General features: G+C 41.6%; 1 protein-coding gene across 1 annotated transcript in view; it reads right to left on the minus strand.

The window, feature by feature from the left end:
• The window catches only part of MMP16 (matrix metallopeptidase 16), a 181452-nt gene that overhangs the window by 92224 nt on the left and 64489 nt on the right, over nt 1–24739 (minus strand). Inside the window, exons 2-3 of the mRNA XM_035125050.3 lie at nt 19265–19413; nt 29–151 (exon numbers count right to left, since the gene is read on the minus strand). Of these exons, the coding sequence (XP_034980941.1) occupies nt 29–151; nt 19265–19413 (272 nt within the window). The remainder of the gene's footprint in view (nt 1–28; nt 152–19264; nt 19414–24739) is intronic.

The following is a 24739-nucleotide window of genomic DNA, read 5'->3' on the forward strand; positions in this document are numbered from 1 at the left end:
GAAAGGGTCACGGCTCTGCTTTCATTACCTGTAAGTGATATGTTTGTGTTGCCACTTCTGTCCTGTTAATGCGTATCGCTTTCGACGAATATTAAATCTGGAGTTGCCTCGTGTCTGATCAGGCACACCGCAACGAGGCTTCTTCATCCAGCTTTGAACAAATAAGGAGACAAAGGAAGAAATCAGTGGCACACAATGGCAATAACTTCTTAACGCAGCTGACAACCGCTAGCTCATTTCATTAATAAACAGCTATTCTCTCTCTCCACCCTTCCAAGATACAACTCCCACCCACCCCACCCCACCCCCGCCACACACTTCCACATATATTTCCTGGCTGGCATTTCTAAATAGCACATCCCATTAGAATACTCAATACAGGGAGGGCAGAAAGGGGCAAGCAAGCAGATTGGTAGGTGGGGTTGATACCTGTTCATGATTTGCATGGATCCTTCATATTTCAGGAGCTCTGTGCAAATTAAGTAGGAAATCAACAATGGATGGTGCTTTGTGAACTGGGCTCTGATTATGGCTACCTTCAGTTTCTTTTATTTTAAAAAGGTGTCTGGAGGGAGAAGGCAGCTCCTTGAGAGAGCAGAGAGCAACAGCGAGAATGATTTATATGTAAAACCTGCTATTAATGGAAGCTATGGAACCATGGAAGCTGGCTCCCCACCCCACCCCACCCATCAGTCTAGCTTAGTGTGATCTGACTGGCAGAAGCTCTCATGGTTTCCGACAAGACCTTTCCATCCCTACCTGAAGATGCCCAGGACTGAACATGGGATTGAGCATGCAAAACATGCGCTGTACCGCTGAGCTTCAGTTCTCTCTCTTTCACTAACCCATATTTTAGAAATGTAATGCACATTGGAGGAATGAATTAAATGCCCCCTATTTCATTTGCTTATTGTGCCACAGGATGGCTTTGACTGACATTTCAATCTACCTGCCCTCAGGTTTAACTTGCTGAATTTCTAAAATGGCAAAAGCACAGTTTGCTACACTTATCTCTCCCCCACCCCATGCATATCAGGGTATTGATTGAATCTGCACATGATGTGCACAGTATAAGCAGAGCTCTTGATCCAATCCTTTTTGTACTGCGTTCTCCTCAATGAGTCAATGCACTCATGTGCATCGGCAACATGCAGGGGGATGTAAATTACAGGAAATGTGCAGTGGGCTGAACAAAAATCAAAAGATAGGAAACATGACAGGAGGTAACTCTGACAATCAAGTCATTTGGAAACCCCATAACTGGAGAGAGATTCAGACAGGGAGAATTTCATAAGCATTCCTAGTATATTGTGTTCCTTATTCTGAAAACTAAAATTGCTGTGTAAGATAATAAAGGTCTATAACGACCATTAGGCTGGATTGAATACCACCATTATTAGAAACTCACAATTATACCTAATCACAACAACACTACCCTAATGTTGCATTCCTTTTGTGTCACTGAAACAGTGAATAGCTGAGCTGATCGTATTTTGCCATGTAAGACTAGGAAGCTGCTCTCACTTTCCAAGGTTCACTAATAACTACAGGAGCATTTACAGGCAAATAAAATGCAATTGATTCAAAAAGTAATTTCACAGTTTGGATGCAATCCAATACGGAATTAGGACATAGAATTGATTTCCCTTGCCTGAAATTAGCTGAAGTTGGTGCAGGATTGTGGCCTTTGTGTTTAGATCTCTCTTTTTCAAGTCATTTTAAAAAAAATCTGAACAAGCTCCATTTCATTTCATCTCTAACCCAAAAACACAGAGGGATTGTTTGGTCTCAGGCTCTGACATAATTGAGCTTCTCATTACTAGTTTCTTTCCACTAAGAGAAAACAGCCTTAATTAGCAAAATACAGTTTCTCAGTGGAATAAGAGCACAACAACTTCCTCCACAAAATCCCCTGCATTAATTGGGTGCAAACTCTGTGGGAAAGACCAAAAGATAACCACCTCCACCCACATTGCCACATTCTTCACCTTCAGCCTTCACTTGCATCAAAGGATCGGGCAACGATAAAGTAGCTCCCATGCTTTAGAATGCGCATGGAAGTAGGGATTCAGGGTTGATCAAAACTGAAATAGATCAAAAGTGAGCAGGGAGAATAGGTGTTTGACTTCCAAGGAAAAAGCTAATGAATATTAGACAAATATTAGACTTTCTCTGGAAGTCAGCCAAGCAAGTCAGTCTGAGGGTTTTTATTTTATTTTTGTTGCCCTTTTGGCATAGGCCCCCTTTCTTGAACCACCTGCATTCAGCTCAATCCAATATAGAAAAATTGGTCTAGGAAACACTAGGATATTGTTAAGCCTCTGTAGGCAGGCACACCACACCCCCGCCTTTCGTAGCACAACATAACTAGGTTAACTGCAATTCCCATCATCCCTGACCAATGGTCTTGCTAGCTAGGGATGATGGGAGTTGATAGTCCAAAAACAGCTGGAGACCAAAGTTTGGGAAACCCTGACCTAGATTATGTGGGGTAATCATACAGGGGTGGTAGAGGTACAAAGGATCCTGTTTCAATGCAGAAGAAAGAGAACCAGATGGAAAGAATGTTCTTCCACATGGGTAAGCAAAGTAAGGCCCAGGGGACGGATCCAGCCCAATCACCTTCTCAATCCGGCCCGTGGACGGTCCGGGAATCAGTGTGTCTTTACATGAGTAGAATGTGAACTTTTATTTAAAATGCATCTCTGGGTTATTTGTGGGGCATATGAATTCATTTCCCCCCCCCAAAAAAATATAGTCTGGCCCCCCATGGCTGAAAAAGTTTGCTGACCCTTGTTCTTCCAGGTATTTTAAATGTCAAGCAACTATCAATACCCCATGTAATCCCTCCAATAGTTGAAGGGATACCTCAGCATTCACTGAGCCTACACTAGGTAGAGGGGTTCTTATTAGCTTACAAGGCAATCTTACATGCAAATGATTACACTAGCCATCTAAAGGGTTGTCACATGGAGAATGGAGAAAGCTTGTTTTCTCCTGTCCAGAGGCTAGGACCCAAACCAACGCATTCAAGTTACAAGAAAGGAGATTCTGACTAAACATCATGAAGAACTTTCAGACACTAAGAGATGTTTGACAGTGGAATGGTCTCCCTCAGGTGGTGGTGGTGGACTCTCCTTTCTTGGAGGTTTTTAAGGTTGGGTGGCCATCTGTCAGGGATGCTTTGCAAGGTGTTGGACTAGATGATCTAAGGGGTCCCTGCCAAGTCTTCAATTCTATGAAATATGCTCTGAAAATAGGATAGATGCATTGCCCCATTTGATAATTTGTGTAAAATGGCCACAATACAAAGAATGACACAACTAGATCCAGTATGGGCTTTGTGGCCCCAAGTAGCCTCCCCCCCCCAAAAAAAGTCTGTAGTCTGGCATTCTATACAGGAAGCCACAAAAAGGGTAAGACAGCATAAAGACTGCTTATCAAATAATGCATCTCCTAAGTCCAGCCGGGCATATAAAAGTTCTTTGATGCGGATACGTGAACAAACCTTCCGGATTTCAGCCTGTCATGTCATGAAACTGTCACTTAATGCTATGAGTTCTGAATAGGTATCCAAAATACAGAGGAAACTATCTTTTCTCTTGTCCAACAGGCGCTTTGAGCTCAATACTAGCAAGAGAGATAAAGAAAAGTCTTTTGGAGTCCTCACAATGGAAACCATGTATGCTTACTCTGATAAGAAGAGGCTTCCAATTTAAAATGAATGCTACTAAGAAACCATTCATGGGCTAAAGAAAACAGATCCTTTCTTTAACAAACAATAGTTAGCAGATTTACAGTAACAGCGATGCAGGGGTTCAGTCAAATTAAATCCAGGAAATATTGTTAGTTGTGCATTCTAATTGTTAGTTCCACAAACAGAAAATCTCACGGAGTAGGTTTAGTAAACATTTACTAAATATTTAAATGAAGGATGGAGCTGCTTCTCTAGACACAGCAAACATTTATTTCTTTTCTCTTGTTGTGTGGCTAATATCTTACATGCTTAAATAATGTACCAACATAAAAATGCAGGTGTCTTCTACCCTGTTTCTCATATTTTAAGACATACCCATAAAATAAGCCATAGCAGGATTTTTAAGCATTCAAGGAATATAAGCCATACCCCGAAAATAAGACATAGTGATAGGCACAGCAGCAATGCTGGCCGCGGCAGGAGAAGGAGGGAAAAAATAAGACATCCCTTGAAAATAAGCCATAGTGTGTTTTTTTGAGGAAAAATAAATATAAGACATGTCTTATAATATGAGAAACACGGTAGTGAGGTTGAAGGAAAACCAACTCCTTTTAGGCAAAAGTCCTGACTCCACCCCACAAAAATCCCAGGAGTTGCAAAGACCAAAGCATGAAAAGGACTACAGCTCAGGTACAGACAGACCACATGCTTAAAATGCTCAAAGTCCAGAGTTTAATCCTAAAGAGATCCAATTAGAAATAGGCTCAACTAGCTGGGCTGGGAAAGAACAATGCCCCACTGATAAATTCAGAATAAAGACATCACAGAGTTGACCCTGTAAAGGCTCACCACCAGCTATCAAGACAGAGACTCGCGTTGAATCTGAACAAGACCTGCAACTTCTGAAACAAGGACTTGTGCCTTGGGAACAACTTTAGCAATTGGCTTCTGCTATCCCCCGCCACACACATACTTGTGTTGTGCAAGAGTCGTCCTTGTGGTATTTACTCAGTTGTGTAACTACTTCTAACTCCAAAGACCTGACATTTGAAAAATGTGGCTTGGTAGCTATCTCCACAATGCTGTTCAAGCGCAACTGTCAGAACCTTGCAGGCCTATTGGCACCAAAAGGTAGTGAATTGCAGTGAATTGGAATCATCTGGACTGCACCTACATTTTAAGTCCACCAATGTAAATTCCCATGTATATTTTGATACCTAATTCTAGGCAAGTACAATTTGAGAATTCTGAACATGTGTGGAGGACACACCACCACAAAAGGGATTTGCTTTTAAAATGTTAATGACAGGTCATATAAAGTGCAGCCGGGATATTGTGACCGTGAAGGAAAAACAGCTCAGGTGATGCATTGGATCTGTATAAAACAGGGCTGGGGAAACTGTGGCCCTCCTGGTGAATTGCTGGACTCCAGCTCCCATCATCCCTGATCATTGGTCAAGCTGCCTGGGCAGAGGGGAGCCAGAGTCCAACAACACAAGAAGGTCCACAGGTTCTCCATCCCTGCTATAAAATCTTAAGGAATTTTCTTCCACTTGCATAGAAAGGTCTCTTTTTCAGGCAGCTAAAAAAGACCATCATGATATATTATATTGTGGCTGTGATTGATAGAATAAGGGATCTTCTGAAGACTGCATGTATGTACTAATTTGTATTTAAAATAAGACTATATTATGTGTGTTTTATAGATTGTATGCACTATAATTTGTAATAATAAAAGGGTGTGATTCATCTTTAAAAATAAACATAGACATCCATAATTTTTCAGATGGTTTTAGCCTGAATAAAATGTAAGGGCAACATGCAGTTCTCATGCATTGATACTAAACAGCTATTACACCAATAAGCAGCACTCATACACATTGCAGTAAGCAAATAACAAAAGACAGATGGTCTCACCTTAAGGTGATATCACTACATCAAACGAAAGAGGCAAGGGATAAAGCAAAAACAAGAACTATTATCCTATGTTAGAAATACCCCACATACATTTATTACACATAGAAATTAAATCTGGAACACAGTACAGAATTATTTAAGTAAAAGGTTGTTGTTGTTATTTTAAAAAAGATTATTTATGAAGTCATCTGAATCGGAGATCACCCATTGTTTATGCTCAGTGCAGATGTAATGGAGTTAACTCTTTCCACTACATTTAAGGAGACGGAGATCAGGCCACAGGACCTCTCTAGAGTATATTTATTTATAAAAAAGCATTTATACACCACCTTTAGGCCCTAATACAATTTACTACATTAAACTAATTAAATTATTTAAACCAGAAAGCATTAAAACAAGCCAGTCAACAGGCAGATAAGTCCAAATCTGGGTTGAGTTAAATGTTTAATACATTTGCATTTAAATATACAGGATATGCGAGCACCAATTTAAGCCTCATGTGTGCAAATGACCTTGGACAATGTATTTCAGCGTTTCAGGATGGATGAACATTTTGTAACATAGCTGTTATCTTAGCTGTGACAGTCCAGCCAATAACAGAAAACTGTGGTTAAGACTAACTAGGGTTTAACTTAACTGCTGCTCAATCTCCTACCAACTCCTGACTGCATTAAAGGCAAGAAAGGGCTTAATTGCCACGATCCTTTGACCCACACCCCATGTCGCATTCTTCCCATCTTCATGGCCAAAATGACAGGCACAAGATATTTCTATCTGTGACTTTAGCTTCCTATCTGCACTACAGGGTTGATTCATAAAAAAGGGAATCCACTTTTCTCCAGCATACTTCCTGTGAACTAGGTTGTATGCTGCCATGCCCAAGAGGGGGGACGGGGGAAGCTGCTATCTGGACAAGCCCTCTGTGAGCCAAATCAGTGGCAATGTGTGTTGAAAACAATAATGTTTGCTCCCTTAGATATTACAGACACAGACAACGGCTGTAAATAATCCAAATGGCCCATTTTCAACCCTAAGCTTCAAAGCCATGGCTGAGAAGAGCTCTCAGGCTTTGTCAAGCATTTGATGGCATTTTTTTTTTGCAGAGAATATTCTTCCCGTCGTAAAGGGCTTTGTGCTCAAGGGAGGGTTTGAGCACAGAAGACAGAATCCACAGGTAGGCAATCAATATTCAAGTTTCATTCCATATCCTTTCATCTCACTAGAACTATTTATAATCCACAGAACATTGTAACACAATTACCCTTCAGAGTAAAGAATTACCATGTCCTATAGCCTTTGTATGCGTTTGCTTCACTTTCCGTTGCAGTGGTCAAAAGCATCGTCCAAGTCGCTGTAACAAATACTTCACTATCATTAGCTTTAAGCAAGAGTTATGACTCAGAATCCTGGACTGATGTATGTTGAAGCACAGCTATGGCAAAGAAATATACTGCATGCTGACTTCTGTAACCTAGACACATTCTGTCTAGGACTACCCTTATTTAAAGTACTGGTAAATGAATTTCACAAACCCTATCTTTATCCCAAGAACACATTTACACTTAAGTTACGGTAGTAACATATACATTTTAGTGAACTGCCTACTTCCCATTGTTTGTTGCTGCTACACTTGTGGATTTCTTTCTTGCATATGCTTTTGAGCAGTATTTCTACTTTTTTAAACAGGCCAAATCCTACACCAAAGGATAAATTGACATAAATCTAACATCAGGAATCACAAGACAGAGAAACCAGTAGGAGAACACTTCAATCTCCCAGTACATTCTATACAAGATCTCAAAGTAGCTGTTTTATTACAGAAAAATTTCAGAAACAGACTGGAAAGAGAAGTTGCTGAATTGCAACTCATTACCAAGCTTAAAACCATGGAGAGACCTGGTCTGAATAAGGACACTGGATTCTTATCTCATTATACATGATCAAGCTTTCTTTAGCACCTCAGCCCTTGCTTTTTCCTGCAAGACCAATTGCAGTCGTTAACAGTCATCAACAGGTTTACCACTCCCATCAGCCAATCACCCATTCCCACCACCCTTCTGAGTAATACCCCTCCCCACCCTCTGACTATACATAAGGGTCTGGTGACTTCTGTTTCAGTGTATCTGAAGAAGTGTGCATGCACACGAAAGCTCATACCTATGACAAACTTAGTTGGTCTCTAAGGTGCTGGAGGAGACTCTTGAGAGTCCCATGGACTGCAAGAAGATCAAACCTATCCATTCTGAAGGAAATCAGCCCCGAGTGCTCACTGGAAGGACCGATCCTGAAGCTGAGGCTACAATACTTTGGCCACCTCATGAGAAGAGAAGACTCCCTGGAAAAGACCCTGATGTTGGGAAAGATGGAGGGCACAAGGAGAAGGGGACGACAGAGGACGAGATGGTTGGACAGTGTTCTCGAAGCTACAAGCATGAGTTTGACCAAACTGCGGGAGGCAGTGGAAGACAGGAGTGCCTGGCGTGCTCTGGTCCATGGGGTCACAAAGAGTCGGACACGACTAAAAGACTAAACAACAAAGGTGCTACTGGAAGGATTTTTTAAATTTTTTAAAGCATCATCCCATGTCAACTCCTCCACTTTGTAAGTGAAATCAGGAACTGATGATAATTGCCAACTGAATGCACATAACAACACATGACAAGCTACACATGGGATTTACTCAGTTTCTTACATAAAAGCAACTTCCATGACAGCCAATGTAGAGTTGCTCCATTCTCTTATCTAATGCTGCTCCACAGTGAATAAAATTGTGGATGATTTCCGACATCACTTTTCAAAAAGGAAACAGGTCATGGCCACTTGGGCTGTGAAATAGTGGTGTTTTCTGGTCCATGTTAAATTGTGTGATAACCTGTCCAGAATAAACAGGGGTTTTTTTTAATGTTTGCGGTAAACTCACAGGAAATATTTAGGAATACTTGAAGGGAATGGTTATGGTACAACACCTGTTTTGCATGCAGAAGTTCCAGGTTCAATCCCTGGGTGACTTTTCCCATTAATACTGACCTACCAGTCAGCTGTTCCTTGACAGTTTCCATGCTGCTCTACCAATTTTAAAGGTGAAAGGTCATAATCTCCAACATTCATTATAAACTAGTATCTTTTGATTTTGTGAACTTTGAAGATCAAAAAGATAGATAATAATTCTAGATTATCCTTAATTCTATTTAGGATTATCTAGATGCAAAACATCTAAAATATATGCTTTCAGGTGTATCCAAGACACATTGTGCTTTGCAAGTCCTCTCCCTCTCGCACACTCAGTCAGAACGTAAAACTACATCAGCAGGGGAAAAAATGCTTAGGAGGACTGAAGCATAACAAATGCTATAACAGCCAAATATCACAAACTACTATGTGCTGTTTGCACAAATAGAAGCAGAGCTGTTTAAGGCTGCATGTTGAATCTTCAGTTCAAAGCATTCTTCCTTGTGTGTTATATTGAAATAGAGCAAACAGGCTTCCAAAGAAACAAAGCTAATTCTGATCTTCCAAATGTTCCTCCTTCAAAGGGAAGAATTTATGAAACCATTATAGAAGGAAATCAAAAGCATTAAGCTGAAGAAATAGGAATAAAAAAATAAGAAAATTTAAAGAGATAACCTGACATTTTTCTTACAAAACATAAAGCTTATTAAAATAATATTTTGCTTCCACATATGTTCCTCTGGCTTTATGGTATATCATTTCCCAGTTTAAACAAAATAAAAAATTCCTTCCAGTAGTACCTTAGAGACCAACTAAGTTTATCATTGGTATGAGCTTTCGTGTGCAGATAAATTTAGTAAGTTTAGTAAGACTGGAATTTCCCCTTGATTTTACTATACTTTAATCTGGTTCTGAATAAGAGGGAGACAGAGTTCTAATTATATGAAGTCAGGCAGATACCAGGCAGATTTCAGATACGTACCGATATCATCCCTAGGCTGAGGGCACCATAAACAGAAACTCCAATTAAGTCTGTAACAATTCAGTTTGTTACAGCAAGCTTTCACTGCACTAAACCTGCCTCTCCTACAGGGGGCATGGAAACATCATGTCCAGCTTGTCAAGAATCCTAATGGATGCCTTCCAGCAGGCTTTCACAAATGTAGTTTTGCAGAAAAAAATGGATCTGATGTGATGTTAATACAAGAACTTTGAGAGGTGACATTATACAAGAATTTTGAGAGCTGACATTGTTTCACAAGTAGTAGCACTCAAGCTTAAATGTCACCACAGGTATAACAATAACGCCAGTTGCACTAGGCGTTTCATAGTATCTTTTGCAAGTGCAAGATACACACTGGATTTGGCTGTTGTGCTACAATACGGCTGATATACCTACTAGTGGAATGGCTGTATTGCAAGTGGGCTCCCAGAATTGGCTATCACCCATTGTATTTCATCAGAAAATACAATGTTAGGTGAATAAAGACTTCAGCAGCCCTATAGCCAAGGCACACTGCTCATGTGAGCATGTTCCTAACTGAGGCACACATTTTAAAAATTAACATTGTCTTGATGAAAATGCATACCAGATGGTTGCAAAATGTTATCACTTCTCTTTTCCAGCTTGCTATGAATAGTTAGGTTTCCATACGTTCCATCACAATATGAGAAGCTGGAGGCAACTGAGCAATGTGATTTGTATGACATTATATTGTTTGAGAGCAGAATGGACACCCCCAGAAGGTGGTGAACTCTCCTTCATTGAAGGTTTTAAAGCAGAAGTTGGATGACTATCTGTCAGGGAATTTTTAGCTATGATTCCTGCATTGCAGCGGGTTGGAGTCCCTTCCAACTCTACAATGCTATGATTATACAAGTGGGGGCCAACCTATATCACTTTATAAAAGTTTGGATGGGTTAATTGCCCTAGTTAATCGCCATCCTTTCTCTATGGCCATTGCTTCTTCTATCCTGGTCTAAATTAAAAGCTAGCAGGTGATATTATAAAAGTAGCTTTGAAACAATTCCAATAATACATTTTGTGGGTCTGTCCATTAAAGGGTTTCAGAAGAAACTCCTCTCTATCACCAAGCCTTTGGATTATGGTGAAAATAAAGCTAAAACCTATAAGACTAAGGGATAAATATAATGCACATCTATTCCCAAGAGTTTATTAGTAGATTTAGTTTTCCTTTAAGCTCTTTTAATTGGCTTGCAGCTCAGCTCAGGAAGTATTTAAGATGATCATCGCAAGTTGCACTAAGCCTGATCAAGAAGATTCTGCTTCTAACTAGAAGGTTACCTCTCAAAAAACTTATATTGGCTATCCTAATTGAAAACAACTTGCTTTTTTAAGGGAATTTTATGTGCAAAAATAAGCACTTGGGAAAGCAAACACCTGAGAACTACTGAATACTCAAAGATACAATGAAACCTAGTAGAGCAAAATCAAGTCAACCTGCTGTAGTCATCTGATGCTATCATCACTATATATATATAGTGGGCAGGAGCTGGGACTGAGCAACGGGAGCTCACCCCATTGCAGGGATTCGAACCACCAACCTTCTGATCAGCAAGCCCTAGACTCTGTGGTTTAACCTACAGCGCCACCTGGGTCCCTTACACACACACACACACACTTATAGCTATAAGCAGGGATTCACATTTTGATTGCCCTGGTTATCATGGCAAGTGAGATGAAAGGAACTGCAGGCTTCCCCTCCATTCAGAAGTTCTATGCACCTACTGGAAAAATTAGGTAGGTGACATGACCTCCCATTGTTGCTGCTGCTTACCAGGGAGTAGAGGGGAAAACTTGAGGTTGGTGTGGCACCACTCTACCACCTAGTTTTGTCCACCGTTAAACTTGCCTTGTTATGTTTGGGAGGAGATAATAACCTAGCTCACTAGCCTTCAAAGGTTCTAAAGCAGAGCTAAAATAGCTCTATGTCCTATTCCAATAGCCGTGGAAAAGGACTGGAGAAGTACATTCACTCCCATTTCCTGCTAGCAGGATGAATTCTCCTTTGTAATTCTTTTTGGTGGTGGTTTTAGCTGATGGAATTTTCTTCTCCGCCTACAACTCACTTAGCAGTTCAGAAAACACACTACTGAAACTGCTGATGCCAATCTCGGATTGGAAAAATCATTTCATTCCACTCACTCATGCATTATTGCACTGAAAAGCAATAAAGAGCAGGCCTCATGGGTGCCCTAAGGGAAGGTGAATGGGTCAGAAATACTTAGAATCATAGAATCATAGAATCATAGAATCATAGAGTTGGAAGAGACCACAAGGGCCATCCAGTCCAACCCCCTGCCAAGCAGGAAACACCATCAAAGCATTCCTGACAGATGGCTGTCAAGCTTCTGCTTAAAGACCTCCAAAGAAGGAGACTCCACCACACTCCTTGGCAGCAAATTCCACTGCCGAACAGCTCTTACTGTCAGGAAGTTCTTCCTAATGTTTAGGTGGAATCTTCTTTCTTGTAGTTTGAATCCGTTGCTCCGTGTCCGCTTCTCTGGAGCAGCAGAAAACAACCTTTCTCCCTCCTTTATATGACATCCTTTTATATATTTGAACATGGTTATCATATCACCCCTTAACCTTCTCTTCTCCAGGCTAAACATACCCAGCTCCCTAAGCCGTTCCTCATAAGGCATCGTTTCCAGGCCTTTGACCATTTTGGTTGCCCTCTTCTGGACACGTTCCAGCTTATCAGTATCCTTCTTGAACTGTGGTGCCCAGAACTGGACACAATACTCCAGGTGAGGTCTGACCAGAGCAGAATACAGTGGTACTATTACTTCCCTTGATCTAGATGCTATACTCCTATTGATGCAGCCCAGAATTGCATTGGCTTTTTTAGCTGCTGCATCACACTGCTGACTCATGTCAAGTTTGTGGTCAACCAAAACTCCTAGATCCTTTTCACATGTACTGCTCTCAAGCCAGGTGTCTCCCATCCTGTATTTGTGCCTTTCATTTTTTTTGCCCAAATGTAGTACTTTACATTTCTCCTTGTTAAAATTCATCTTGTTTGCTTTGGCCCAGTTGTCTAATCTGTTAAGGTCATTCTGAAGTGTGATCCTGTCCTCTGGGGTGTTAGCCACCCCTCCCAACTTGGTGTCATCTGCAAACTTGCTCAGGATTCCCTCAAGCCCATCATCCAAGTCATTGATAAAGATGTTGAACAAGACTGGGCCCAAGACAGAACCCTGTGGCACCCCACTAGTCACTACTCTCCAGGATGAGGAGGAGCCATTGATGAGCACCCTTTGGGTTCGGTCAGTAATCCAGCTACAAATCCACTGAATGGTAGCATTGTCTAGCCCACATTTTACCAGCTTCTTTACAAGAATATCATGGGGCACCTTGTCAAAGGCCTTGCTGAAATCAAGATAGGCTACATCCACAGCGTTCCCTTCATCTACCAGGCTTGTAATTCTGTCAAAAAATGAGATCAGATTAGTCTGACATGACTTATTTTTCAGGAACCCATGCTGACTTTTAGTGATCACAGAGTTTCTTTCTAGGTGCTCACAGACTGTTTGCTTAATGATCTGCTCTAGAATCTTTCCTGGTATTGATGTCAGGCTGACTGGGCGGTAATTGTTTGGGTCCTCTCTTTTCCCCTTTTTGAAAATAGGGACAACATTTGCCCTCCTCCAGTCTGCTGGAACTTCGCCTGTTCTCCAGGAATTTTCAAAGATTATTGCCAGTGGTTCTGAAATCACCTCTGCCAGTTCTTTTAATACTCTTGGATGTAGTTCATCTGGCCCTGGAGACTTGAATACATCTAAACTAGCCAAGTATTCTTGTACTACCTCCTTACTTATTCTGGGCTGTGTTTCCCCTGCTGAATCATCTGCTCCATATTCTTCAGGTCGGGCGTTGTTTTCTTTCTTGGAGAAGACAGAGGCAAAGAAGGCATTGAGGAGTTCTGCCCTTTCTCTGTCCCCTGTTTGCATTTCACCATCTTCTCCTCTGAGTGACCCCACTGTTTCCTTGTTTTTCCTTTTGCTACGGACATACCCATAAAAGCCCTTTTTGTTGCTTTTAACCTCTCTGGCGAGCCTGAGTTCATTCTGTGCTTTAGCTTTTCTGACTTTGTCTCTACACGTGCTGGCTATATGTTTGAATTCCTCTCTGGAGATTTCCCCCCTTTTCCATTTTTTGTACATATCCCTTTTAAATCTTAACTCAGTCAAAAGTTCTTTAGATAGCCAGCCTGGCTTCTTTAGGCACCTTCCATGTTTCCGTCTCATTGGTATTGCCTGAAGTTGTGCTTTTAATATCTCCCTTTTAACAAACTCCCAACCATCATGAACTCCCTTCCCTTTTAGTATTACTGTCCATGGGATTTCACCCAGCGTTTCCCTAAGTTTTCTGAAGTCGGCTTTCTTAAAGTCTAGAATTTGGACCTTAGTATGCTTGGTTGCTCCTTTCCGCTGGATAATAAACTCCAGAAGAGCATGGTCACTCCCACCTAATGATCCTGCCACTTCTACCCCACTAACCAAGTCATCACTATTGGTTAGGACCAGATCTAAAATGGCTGATCCTCTTGTTGCTTCTCCCACTTTCTGGACAATGAAGTTGTCTGCAAGGCCAGTGAGGAATCTGTTCGACCTTATGCTCTTGGCTGAGTTTGACATCCAACAAATATCAGGATAGTTGAAATCCCCCATTACTACTATCTCACTTCCTTTGGAATGCTTGGCCATCTGTTCCAGGAAGGCATCATCTGTGTCCTCAGTTTGGCTTGGGGATCTATAGTAAACTCCCACAATGAGATCACTGTTGTTTTTCTCTCCCTTAATTTTGACCCAGATACTCTCAATTTGGCTTTGAAGTTTTAAATCCTGGATCTCTTCACAGGTATACATATCCCTAACATATAAAGCTACTCCTCCTCCTTTCCTGTTTGGTCTATTTCTCTTAAATAGATTGTATCCCTCTATTACTACATTCCAGTCATGAGACTCATCCCACCAGGTTTCAGTGATGCCTATTATGTCATATTTAGTTTGCTGTACCAAGAGCTCAAGTTCATCTTGTTTATTTCCCATGCTCTGTGCATTAGTATACAGACATTGAAGACCGTTGATCATTCCCCCATGTCTCTTATTTAAGGATATTTTCGTCCCACCACTAGGTCTGCATGCTGCTTGCTCCATTTGGTCCTTGACATTTGGATGATCATCTTCAGCATTTGATAGACTCCTACCTTCAGGACCACTGTCTCCCTCCCCCACATAAGTCAGTTTAAAGCCCTCCTGATGAGGTTTTTGAGTTTTGTGGCAAAAACATTCCTCCCAACTTTTGTGAGGTGCAGTCCATCACTTGCCAGAAGTCCATCTTCAAGAAACTGCAGACCGTGATCTAGGAATCCAAACCGTTCCTGTTTGCACCATTTGCGAAGCCAGTTGTTCACTTCCCCTATTTTTCCCTCTCTCCCTGGGCCATGTCGTTCAACTGGGAGGACAGAAGAGATGACAATTTGTGCATCTAATTGCTTCAACTTCCTGCCCAGAGCCTCATAATCATTTTTGATCTTCTGTAAGCTATGGCTTGCAGTGTCATTGGTTCCCACATGCACCAAAAGGAAGGGGTATTTGTCGGTGGGTTTTATGATTCCTTGCAGCCGTTCTGTTACATCTTTGATCTTGGCCCCAGGTAGACAGCACACCTCTCGAGACATCTTGTCAGGCCCACAGATCACTGCTTCTGTACCCCTCAGTAGGGAATCCCCAATCACCACTACACGCCTCTTCATAGGCTTGGTTGGGATTCTTCTATGTGCTGTCCCTTCCAAGGTTACCTGCATATTTCCAGAGGACTGACTTGGTTGCTCGTCTTCATATTCCTCATCAACTGTGATGAGGGAGAGATCCTCAGGTGGAGTCTGTTCCTCGTCTTCCATGAGCACTTCAAAACGGTTGTGTAATTCTAAGCACTCAGAGCGATCCCTGGGCCTTCTACTTCTATGAGTCACGTTCCTCCATACATCTGGCTGCTGTGTTGGGGAACTGACCTCCTCCTCAGGGAGATCCCCTGTCTCCTCCTTGGTGCAGACAGTGTGCTCTGCTGCATCCAAGAAAAGCTCCAGCTCTTTAATTCTCTGGAGCGTAGATACACGCCCCTGAAGCTGCTGCACCTTCTCTTCCAGAAGGGCAACCTTGTTTTCCAGTAGGGCAACCAACTTGCAATTGTTGCAGGTGTAGCTACCCACATCCTTTGGCAAGAAAACAAACATTGCACAGGAATTGCAGGTGACAATGGTTGTTCCCTCCACCTCCATCTTGAAAACCTTGAGGTCAAGGGGGAAAGAGGAAGAGGCCTAGGTCCCCCCTAACAAACGTATGAGATTTGCTGCCCTAGGTCAAAAAGATGGGTCACCCAGATCCAAGAGGCAGATCCAAGAGGCAGCAGCCCTAGAAAACCAGCACAAGCACACAAACAAGTAAGAAAACAAATAAGCACACAAACTTACTCACACACAGCCCCAAAAGACAAAACCACAAAACCTACAGAGTGTCTCCCAAGCTCAGCTCACCTTCTGCTCCTTCCTCAGTTGCTGCACTCCAAGCTCTGACTAGCTCCGCCCACAGCTAATCACCTGAACTTCCTGACTCACACTTCTAGGTGAAAGGTCACAGCCAGAAACAAACAAGGTCACAGCCAGAAACAAACACCCACACAAGCCTGGACAGTCACCCAAATCCAAGAGGCAGCAGCCCTAGAAAACCAGCACAAGCACACAAACAAGTAAGAAAACAAATAAGCACACAAACTTACTCACACACAGCCCCAAAAGACAAAACCACAAAACCTACAGAGTGTCTCCCAAGCTCAGCTCACCTTCTGCTCCTTCCTCAGTCGCTGCACTCCAAGCTCTGACTAGCTCCGCCCACAGCTAATCACCTGAACTTCCTGACTCACACTTCTAGGTGAAAGGTCACAGCCAGAAACAAACAAGGTCACAGCCAGAAACAAACACCCACACAAGCCTGGACAGTCACCCAAATCCAAGAGGCAGCAGCCCTAGAAAACCAGCACAAGCACACAAACAAGTAAGAAAACAAATAAGCACACAAACTTACTCACACACAGCCCCAAAAGACAAAACCACAAAACCTACAGAGTGTCTCCCAAGCTCAGCTCACCTTCTGCTCCTTCCTCAGTCGCTGCACTCCAAGCTCTGACTAGCTCCGCCCACAGCTAATCACCTGAACTTCCTGACTCACACTTCTAGGTGAAAGGTCACAGCCAGAAACAAACAAGGTCACAGCCAGAAACAAACACCCACACAAGCCTGGACAGTCACCCAAATCCAAGAGGCAGCAGCCCTAGAAAACCAGCACAAGCACACAAACAAGTAAGAAAACAAATAAGCACACAAACTTACTCACACACAGCCCCAAAAGACAAAACCACAAAACCTACAGAGTGTCTCCCAAGCTCAGCTCACCTTCTGCTCCTTCCTCAGTCGCTGCACTCCAAGCTCTGACTAGCTCCGCCCACAGCAGGAGCAGGACTTGAACTTTAGGAATTTAGAGAATCCAGCAACAGGCATCATCTTAGCCGTAGACTGAGAAACTACAGGATGCCTTCTAAGAGCTCTAGATTTCAGTAACATATTTCAGATTTAGTAGACAGGGGAGAGATTAGAGACGGGGTTCTCTGTTAAGCTAACATGAATGAGCTTTTTGACAGGAGAACAGATCTTCAACTGCTTGAAACTTTTAAATGCCACATTAGTGGCAGTTTGGTGGAAGCTGTAGATTTCACCAAAGGAAAATCACCTATTGCAAATTGACAGTAAGGAAAGTTATAAATGGAAAAGGAAAAGATAAAGAAGTATGTTTTCTCAGTGGTGGTTGCTGCTACCAAACTCCTGGAAGCAGGGATACTGAATGCAGTGAAACAGTTTATATGGGAAAATATGGAAACTTCATTCTGAATTTGAGAAGATAGGATCACTAGCTAGTTTACAGATTGACCACAAGAATTTCGGTGCTATACTATTAAATGGTCTTATGGCCATGTCAATTTCTTAAAATTCCCTAAACAGATGCACAAATCACCATACTGGCTTGGATTCAATTGTTGAGCATCCTTATTTTAAAACATTCTGAAATCTGGGCTGAAAATTAATGCAGAAGGTGACTTCCAGTGATGATGGCATACAAAAATGCAAAGTTAAAAGGAACTAGACAATCTATTAGTTTTCATTGCAATTTAAGAGTCAGGTGAAAGTACTTAGCATTATAGCTAACAAAGTCATTGTGCAAGTGGAACGACTTCTGCTCACTCAACAGATTTCTGCTCCTTCATCTCCCCCTGTGCAGTCCTCACATCTGGGGTTCCACCAACTCTCTGGAGCAGTTTTGGGGATGTCTGGTCGTGTTTAGGGGGGAGGAGAGAGAAGGGAAGATCCATTATGCAGGCAGAAGTTGTTCCCCTCACACCATGACTTGATCAGATTCAACTCTTAATCTAATGTCAGTAGAAACAAGATGATGCGTAATAACTTTTAAAAAGAAAAATTAAGATGCCACACAAAAAACAAAGTGAGTTTTGCCATTGACACCAATTGGCTGCAGACTCCAACCTTACATATTTTGGGGCAAGTCCCACTGGATTCAAACGAAATTGCTTCTGGGCGTGTATATACAGGACTGCAGTCTTAGTCTAAATTCCTGTGTCTTGTTAGACTCCACTGCAATAACAAATGAAAAATCTACCCAATTATTAGCATTTTTAAAATAAAGTGCCATTGATGTACAGAGGTCTGTGCAAAGAACATAGAAACTAAATCCTGAAAATTTGGAAGGCAACAAACAACTGGGGAAGAAACAAGTGAAAATAAGTAATCTGGAGGGACAGAATGGGAGAGACAATTATAGCAGCATGCCTTTCATTTAAGAGTATAACATAAAAACAGAACTTTGCTAGATAAGGGTAAAGGCCCATATAGTCTTACATCCAGTTTCCACAGTGGTGAACTACATGCATTTGGGAAGTTCAGTAGCAATCTCTCCACTTGTGATTCCCAGCAAATGGTATTCATTCACTTTGTCCTTCCTATGACATTTTGGCCTGTGGAAGGTTTCCAGGTTACATAACTACCATATAAATGGTGACACATGATTACATACATTTCCTCAGAATGTTTCTCTAAACACATGCTTTTTTCCTTCATTCCTGTACTGTTAATATGCTTTCAGTGATGGCTGCTTCCCAAACTATGGTTCTAAGAAATTTCCAGTGTCAATGTGTCACAGAGAAGCCTATTTTCTATCTACTTTTGAAAGTTATGCCACATATGAAAACCAATTTCTTCCTGCTTATGTTTCCCACACTAACCTATCAAATGCTTTGTCACCACCATAAAAAAATGTGAAGTGAAAGTATTTCTGTTGAATGTTTATGTAAATATTGACTTCCCATGTCTGTTTTTCATCTTCCTTTTCTCTCTTCTTATGAAATGGACTCTTACTGAAACTTTAATTGTATCCTATAGAGTGCCTACATTTTTTCACCAAACGTATGTTATAGGGGAGGGGGAGCTTATATGCAGAATGACCATTTAGATTTGCAGAGATATCTTAGCTGCTCATTGCAATAAAAAAGTTTTTACTGCACTTGAAGGAGTTTAAAGAAGCAAAAGCAATCCAGTAACAATTACTTACTCGATTGTGTTCCTGTCCACTTTTCCTGTCGTGTTAATGCCATAGAACTGCTGCATAGCAGCTATAGCAGATTTCATTGTCTCTGCAGTGCGCAACACCGACATTCTGGGGTCAGTTGGTGGGAGATAGCCGTACTTTTGTAGCCACACCTATAATGACAAGCATAGTTTGTATTAGGGAAGATTTGCAATCTACAATCCCCTAGGTGCCCCTTAAGCTTTTCTTTCAAATGTAAAAGATGCAATTCAAACATAGGAAAAACAATCCACAATACATTTTCTTAACATTCACTGAAAGCAAGAAGAATTAAGAATGAAATAAAGTGTTTATGATCCAATTATTGCAGTGGAATGCGCACACTGATATCTCCAGACTGTATCCATAGGCAAGAAAGGTTGTAAGAATAATTATTTTACATATCTTATGGATAAGAATAAGGGGCTACATGGTAGATAGGACAACCTATTTTTATAGAACCGGGTTGTTATTGTTGTTTTAAATGTTATTTTACAACCTAAGCAGACAGTCCTCACATTACTACCCAGCACCCTCAGACAATCAGCTCCCTCAAGTCCACTGTCAATTATGTCTGCTGAGGTCTCAGGTCAAGGATAACAGCAGTCCCATTTTTTCCTTATTATCATCATCATTATTTCTATAGTTCTGGTTACAGGTAGGTAGCCGTGTTGTATATCTCATTATACATGATATCTCATTATACATGATTATCTCATTATACATGATAAGCGATCTTCAGCCATCTCAACCCTTGCTTTTTCATGCAAAACCATTTGCAGTCGTTTTTGGTCATCAACAGCTATTAGTCAGTCAATCACCCACTTCCACCACCCTTCTGAGTGATCCCCCCTCCCCTCCCCATCCCCACCCCCTCCCCACCCCTTCTCTACATAAGTGCCTGGGGACTCCCATTTCACTGTATCTGAAGAAGTGTGCATGCACACGAAAGCTCATACCATATATATATATATATATATATATATATATATATATATATATATATAATAAAAACTTAGTTGGTCTTTAAGGTGCTACTGAAGGAATTTTTTTATATTATTTCTATACCGTCCTTCATCTGAGGAGTACAGCGCTGTTTGCAATATAAAAACACCAAAAAATACATACCGTAGCAAGAAACAAAAACAATACATAGTTTAAAAGTCCATAGATTGTTTAATTAGCCAAAGGTCAGGGAGAAGAGGAATGTTTTTGCTTGGTGCCTACGTAACAAAGGTACCAGGCAGGCCTGCATGGGGACAGCATTGTTCTGAAGCAATGTGGAAGCTGCTGACACACACACACACACACAAACATGGGGGCTATGCTGGCTTCTTTTAGCCACAATGTTAAAGGCACGGGAAATCTAAGGCGACATTCATACATTCTTATACTTCTCAGAGTCATCAATAATCAATCAAGAGAAGCTCTGTGAGATGAACAAACAGGTTATCACCTAACAATTATTGGAACCCTTAGCAAACTACAACTCTCATACAGTGGTACCTCGGTTTACAAACACAATTGGTTCCGGAAGTCTGTACTTAACCTGAAGCAAACTTTCCCATTGAAAGTAATGGAAAGTGGATTAATCTGTTCCAGAAGGGTCCACGGAGTACTAAACCTGAAGCGTACTTAACCCAAGGTATGAGTGTAATTGGTTCCGGAAGTCCGTACTTAACCTGAAGCATACTTAACCTGAAGGAAACTTTCCCATTGAAAGTAATGGAAAGTGGATTAATCCGTTCCAGACAGGTCCGCAGAGTACTTAAACTGAAAATACTCAAACCGAAGCATACTTAAACAGAGGTATGACTGTAATTCTTTTTGGAGGAAACCACAACCATACTCATACTGCTTATAATGCATGGTGTGGATGTAGCCTAAGAATGCAGTGGGGGGAAGGGGCAACAGTAGCCCCTCAATCCTGGCCCTGTAAACAGAGTCCTAGAACTAACCCTTCACTGTGAAATGAAGCGCTCACAGATTCACATTTTTATTTTGTATTTCATTCAAGACTTTATAGAGATCCTTTAAGCAACTCTCTCTCTCTCTCTCTCTCTCTCTCTCTCTCTCTCTCTCTCTCTCTCTCTCTCTCTCTCTTCCATGTGCTAAACTTTAACCCAACAAAGAGTTGATAAGCATCTGACCTAATTAGCAGTGATGTGGTCTGATTTTCCACATTCAGCTAAGCCACGTTTATCTCTTACACATCCTAGTTTAATTTCCTTTACAGAAGAAACTCTCACCTTCAGGCCACATCCTTCTTGGATGAAGGCCCTCCTCTAATGTTGTTCTGTTCCATTTGGAACTGTTTCATGTGCTTGTAATGATTTTACCTGTTTGTATAACTGTATTTTATTCTCATAGCCTGCCCTAGGATGTTGGAGCAAAGGCAGAATGAATGATCTTATAAATAAATAAAAGACCGTGCCTAGCTTATGTATTTAAAGGTTTGCAACTTACATATTTAAAGGTTTGCAGCTTCCTATCTTGTACCTTATGAGGAAGTTGTCAAATCACATTGTGCTGATACTGGGGTACTCAGTGTAAGTTTCACAATTAGAGTGACAAATCTCCCTCGTACTTCACTTGCAATGTCAACTTACACACCGCCACTAGATGGAATTAAGGACTGCAAGCTTCACATAAAAGTGAAATGTGCACCAGCTATAGAAAGGCGATCCTTAAATATCCACTGTTCATACTAACCATTTATTTTGAAATAACCTATCCTTTCTTGAGGTCTCTATCCCCAAGTCTAGAAGAACATTACCAGCAAAGCATCCCTCTAATGCTAGTGTAATGTCATGAATGGTGTTTTGGCATATCTATGGATGCTCCTGATCAGGCATCCCCAAACTGCGGCCCTCCAGATGTTTTGGCCTACAACTCCCATGATCCCTAGCTAACAGGACCAGTGGCTGGGGAAGATGGGAATTGTAGTCCAAAACATCTGGAGGGCCGAAGTTTGGGGATGCCTGCTACTGATCTCAAGACTGATGTGTTGCCACAGGAAAGCTTTAAGACTTCTCCAGTCACTGACCACATTAAGAGCCAGCCACATTAAGAGAAAGTACAGAGCACATGCACACCACTCAGTCACACCCCAAGCTTGGGTGACACTTTTGCACAATAACCATTTGTAAAAGGCAGGGCTTCTAGGACCCCACACTCACAGCACTGGGAAATAAAGCTGGTAAGACATTTCCCATGGTTTGCCAGGTCAGATCCAGGACACAGGTTCATGGCAGATATGGCTCCCTGTGGCTACTGGCCATGATGGCTATGCCTCCACAGCTGGAGGCAATCATCTGTTTTTGTATTTAAACTTTTGTATGCTTTAAAGTATGGTTGTGATTTTTCTCTCTCTTTATTTTTTACTGTTTTATCTTGTGTAAACTGCTTTCAGGTGTTTATTTATTTTACGATCAAGCAGTGTATAATTTTTTAAATAAATAAATAACATAACATAACATAAAAAACTTATTCCAAACACCAGTTGCTAGAAACCACAAGAGTGGTGAGTGCTCTTGTGCTTGGGTCCTGTTTGTGGGTTTGTCACAGGCATTTGGTTGGCCACTGTGAGAACAGGATGCTGGACTAGATTGACCCTTGGCCTGATCCAGCAGGCTCTTCTTATGTTCTAACCATAGCTGCCAAGTATCCCGTTTTACGTGGGAAACCACCCGGATTTTAATCCATTTCCCGCTGTTATCCCGAATAGGAAAAAATCCCGGAAATCCCCCGGATTTTCTACCTGCCAGGGAGGCTCCATTTCAGGTGCCGCTCTGCCCATGTCTGGGCACCGGAAATCGGGCAGAGCGGCACCAGAAGTCACTTCTACGCATGTCTGGACTTCTGGTGCAGCTCTGCCAATGTCTGGGCACCGGTAATTGGGCAGCGCCAGCACCGGGAGTTGCTTCTACGCATGTCCAGACTTCCGGTGCCACGCCGCTGCTGATCCCACAATTTTCAGCGGGAGACTTGGCAGCTATGGTTCTAACATTATGTTCATAGGTTAGCCAGCAGGCTTTAAAAGCCCTTTCCTAAGACTGCTGCACCTGTATGTTCTTAGGCTGTAGCTTTAACATGGAGCAATAGCCTGAATGTGAACTTATTAATGCAGTTATTCAAGAGACAAGATTTTTGCCCAATCTGTTTTACACCCTACATAGACAGGTTGACGGAACCGTTGTTAAGGAAGTATTATTTATTAACAGGGCATATGCCTCCATACAAGAAAAATACTCTGGGTGGCTTGCCATAAGGAAATCACCTTGCAAGGAATTAAAACCCTTTTCCTCAACAGGATTTCTTTTGAACAGAATATTAATTATTACCTATATATATTATTATAGCCAGTGTGGTGTAGTGGTTAAGAGCGGTAGACTCGTAATCTGGGGAACCGGGTTTGCGTCTCCGCACCTCCACATGCAGCTGCTGGGTGACCTTGGGCTAGTCACACTTCTTTGAAGTCTCTCAGCCCCACCCACCTCACAGGGTGTTTGTTGTGGGGGAGGAAGGGAAAGGAGAATGTTAGCCGCTTTGAGACTCCTTCGGGTAGTGATAAAGCGGGATATCAAATCCAAACTCTTCTTCTTCTATTTATATAAATTATTTGGCTAACCAATAACATTCTGTTGAACAAAAAAACTGGGGTTTCTGAGTATGGCGGTAGGCCACTACATACAATAGGCACAAGACTCTATTTGAATTTTCTTCTGAAATATGTTTGAGACGAGGGGGAAAAAATGTAGTAGTTAACATCCAACGGTATGGAATTATCTGTGTAATTTTCCTACAGGTCTCTCCATTATTTGCAGATGGAGAAGAAACACAGGAATTAATTTCAGCAAATTGCTTCCATAAACGCTGGTACAAAATTAAGTTAGAATTGCTTGGCTCTTTGGTGAGCCTATTAAATCATATTGAGCAATTTAGGAAACATGCACATATTAAGTACACATCAGTCCAAACAGCTTTTTTATTAGAAGGGTCTCAACACATCTGCATAATGCAAAATGCACTAACAGATGGTGGTGGGTTAATTTGGCAAGGCCCATAGAGAGATAGTCTACTGGAATCAAATCAGGGGGTCGAAAGGTTGAGCTGCAAAGTTCCTTTTGGGGAAACGATTATTTAAACTGAATCTGACATTTGGTTTTCCAGTTCGGTTTTCATAAAATAAGTTTATGGTTTCCAGTGCTTCAAGCCTGCATCAGCAGATTTGAGGTGCTGCCCATCAAACATCTGCAAAACAGGGGGGGGGATTGCCCTCCACTGCTTGCAAAAGCAGCACTCTTTATACGTTACCTTGTAGTCTACTCAGTTTGCTTTCCTAGCGGTGACTCTAACAATGTGATTCTATGCATCTTGGCTTGGAATTTAGTTCTACAGAGTTCAGTACTGCTTTTAGCCTTCCCCAATAAGTGTGTGTAGCGCTGTAGCTTCGGAAAG

Source organism: Zootoca vivipara, chromosome 8, assembly GCF_965207765.1.
Source record: "Zootoca vivipara chromosome 8, rZooViv2.hap1.1, whole genome shotgun sequence".
Taxonomy (NCBI): domain Eukaryota; kingdom Metazoa; phylum Chordata; class Lepidosauria; order Squamata; family Lacertidae; genus Zootoca; species Zootoca vivipara.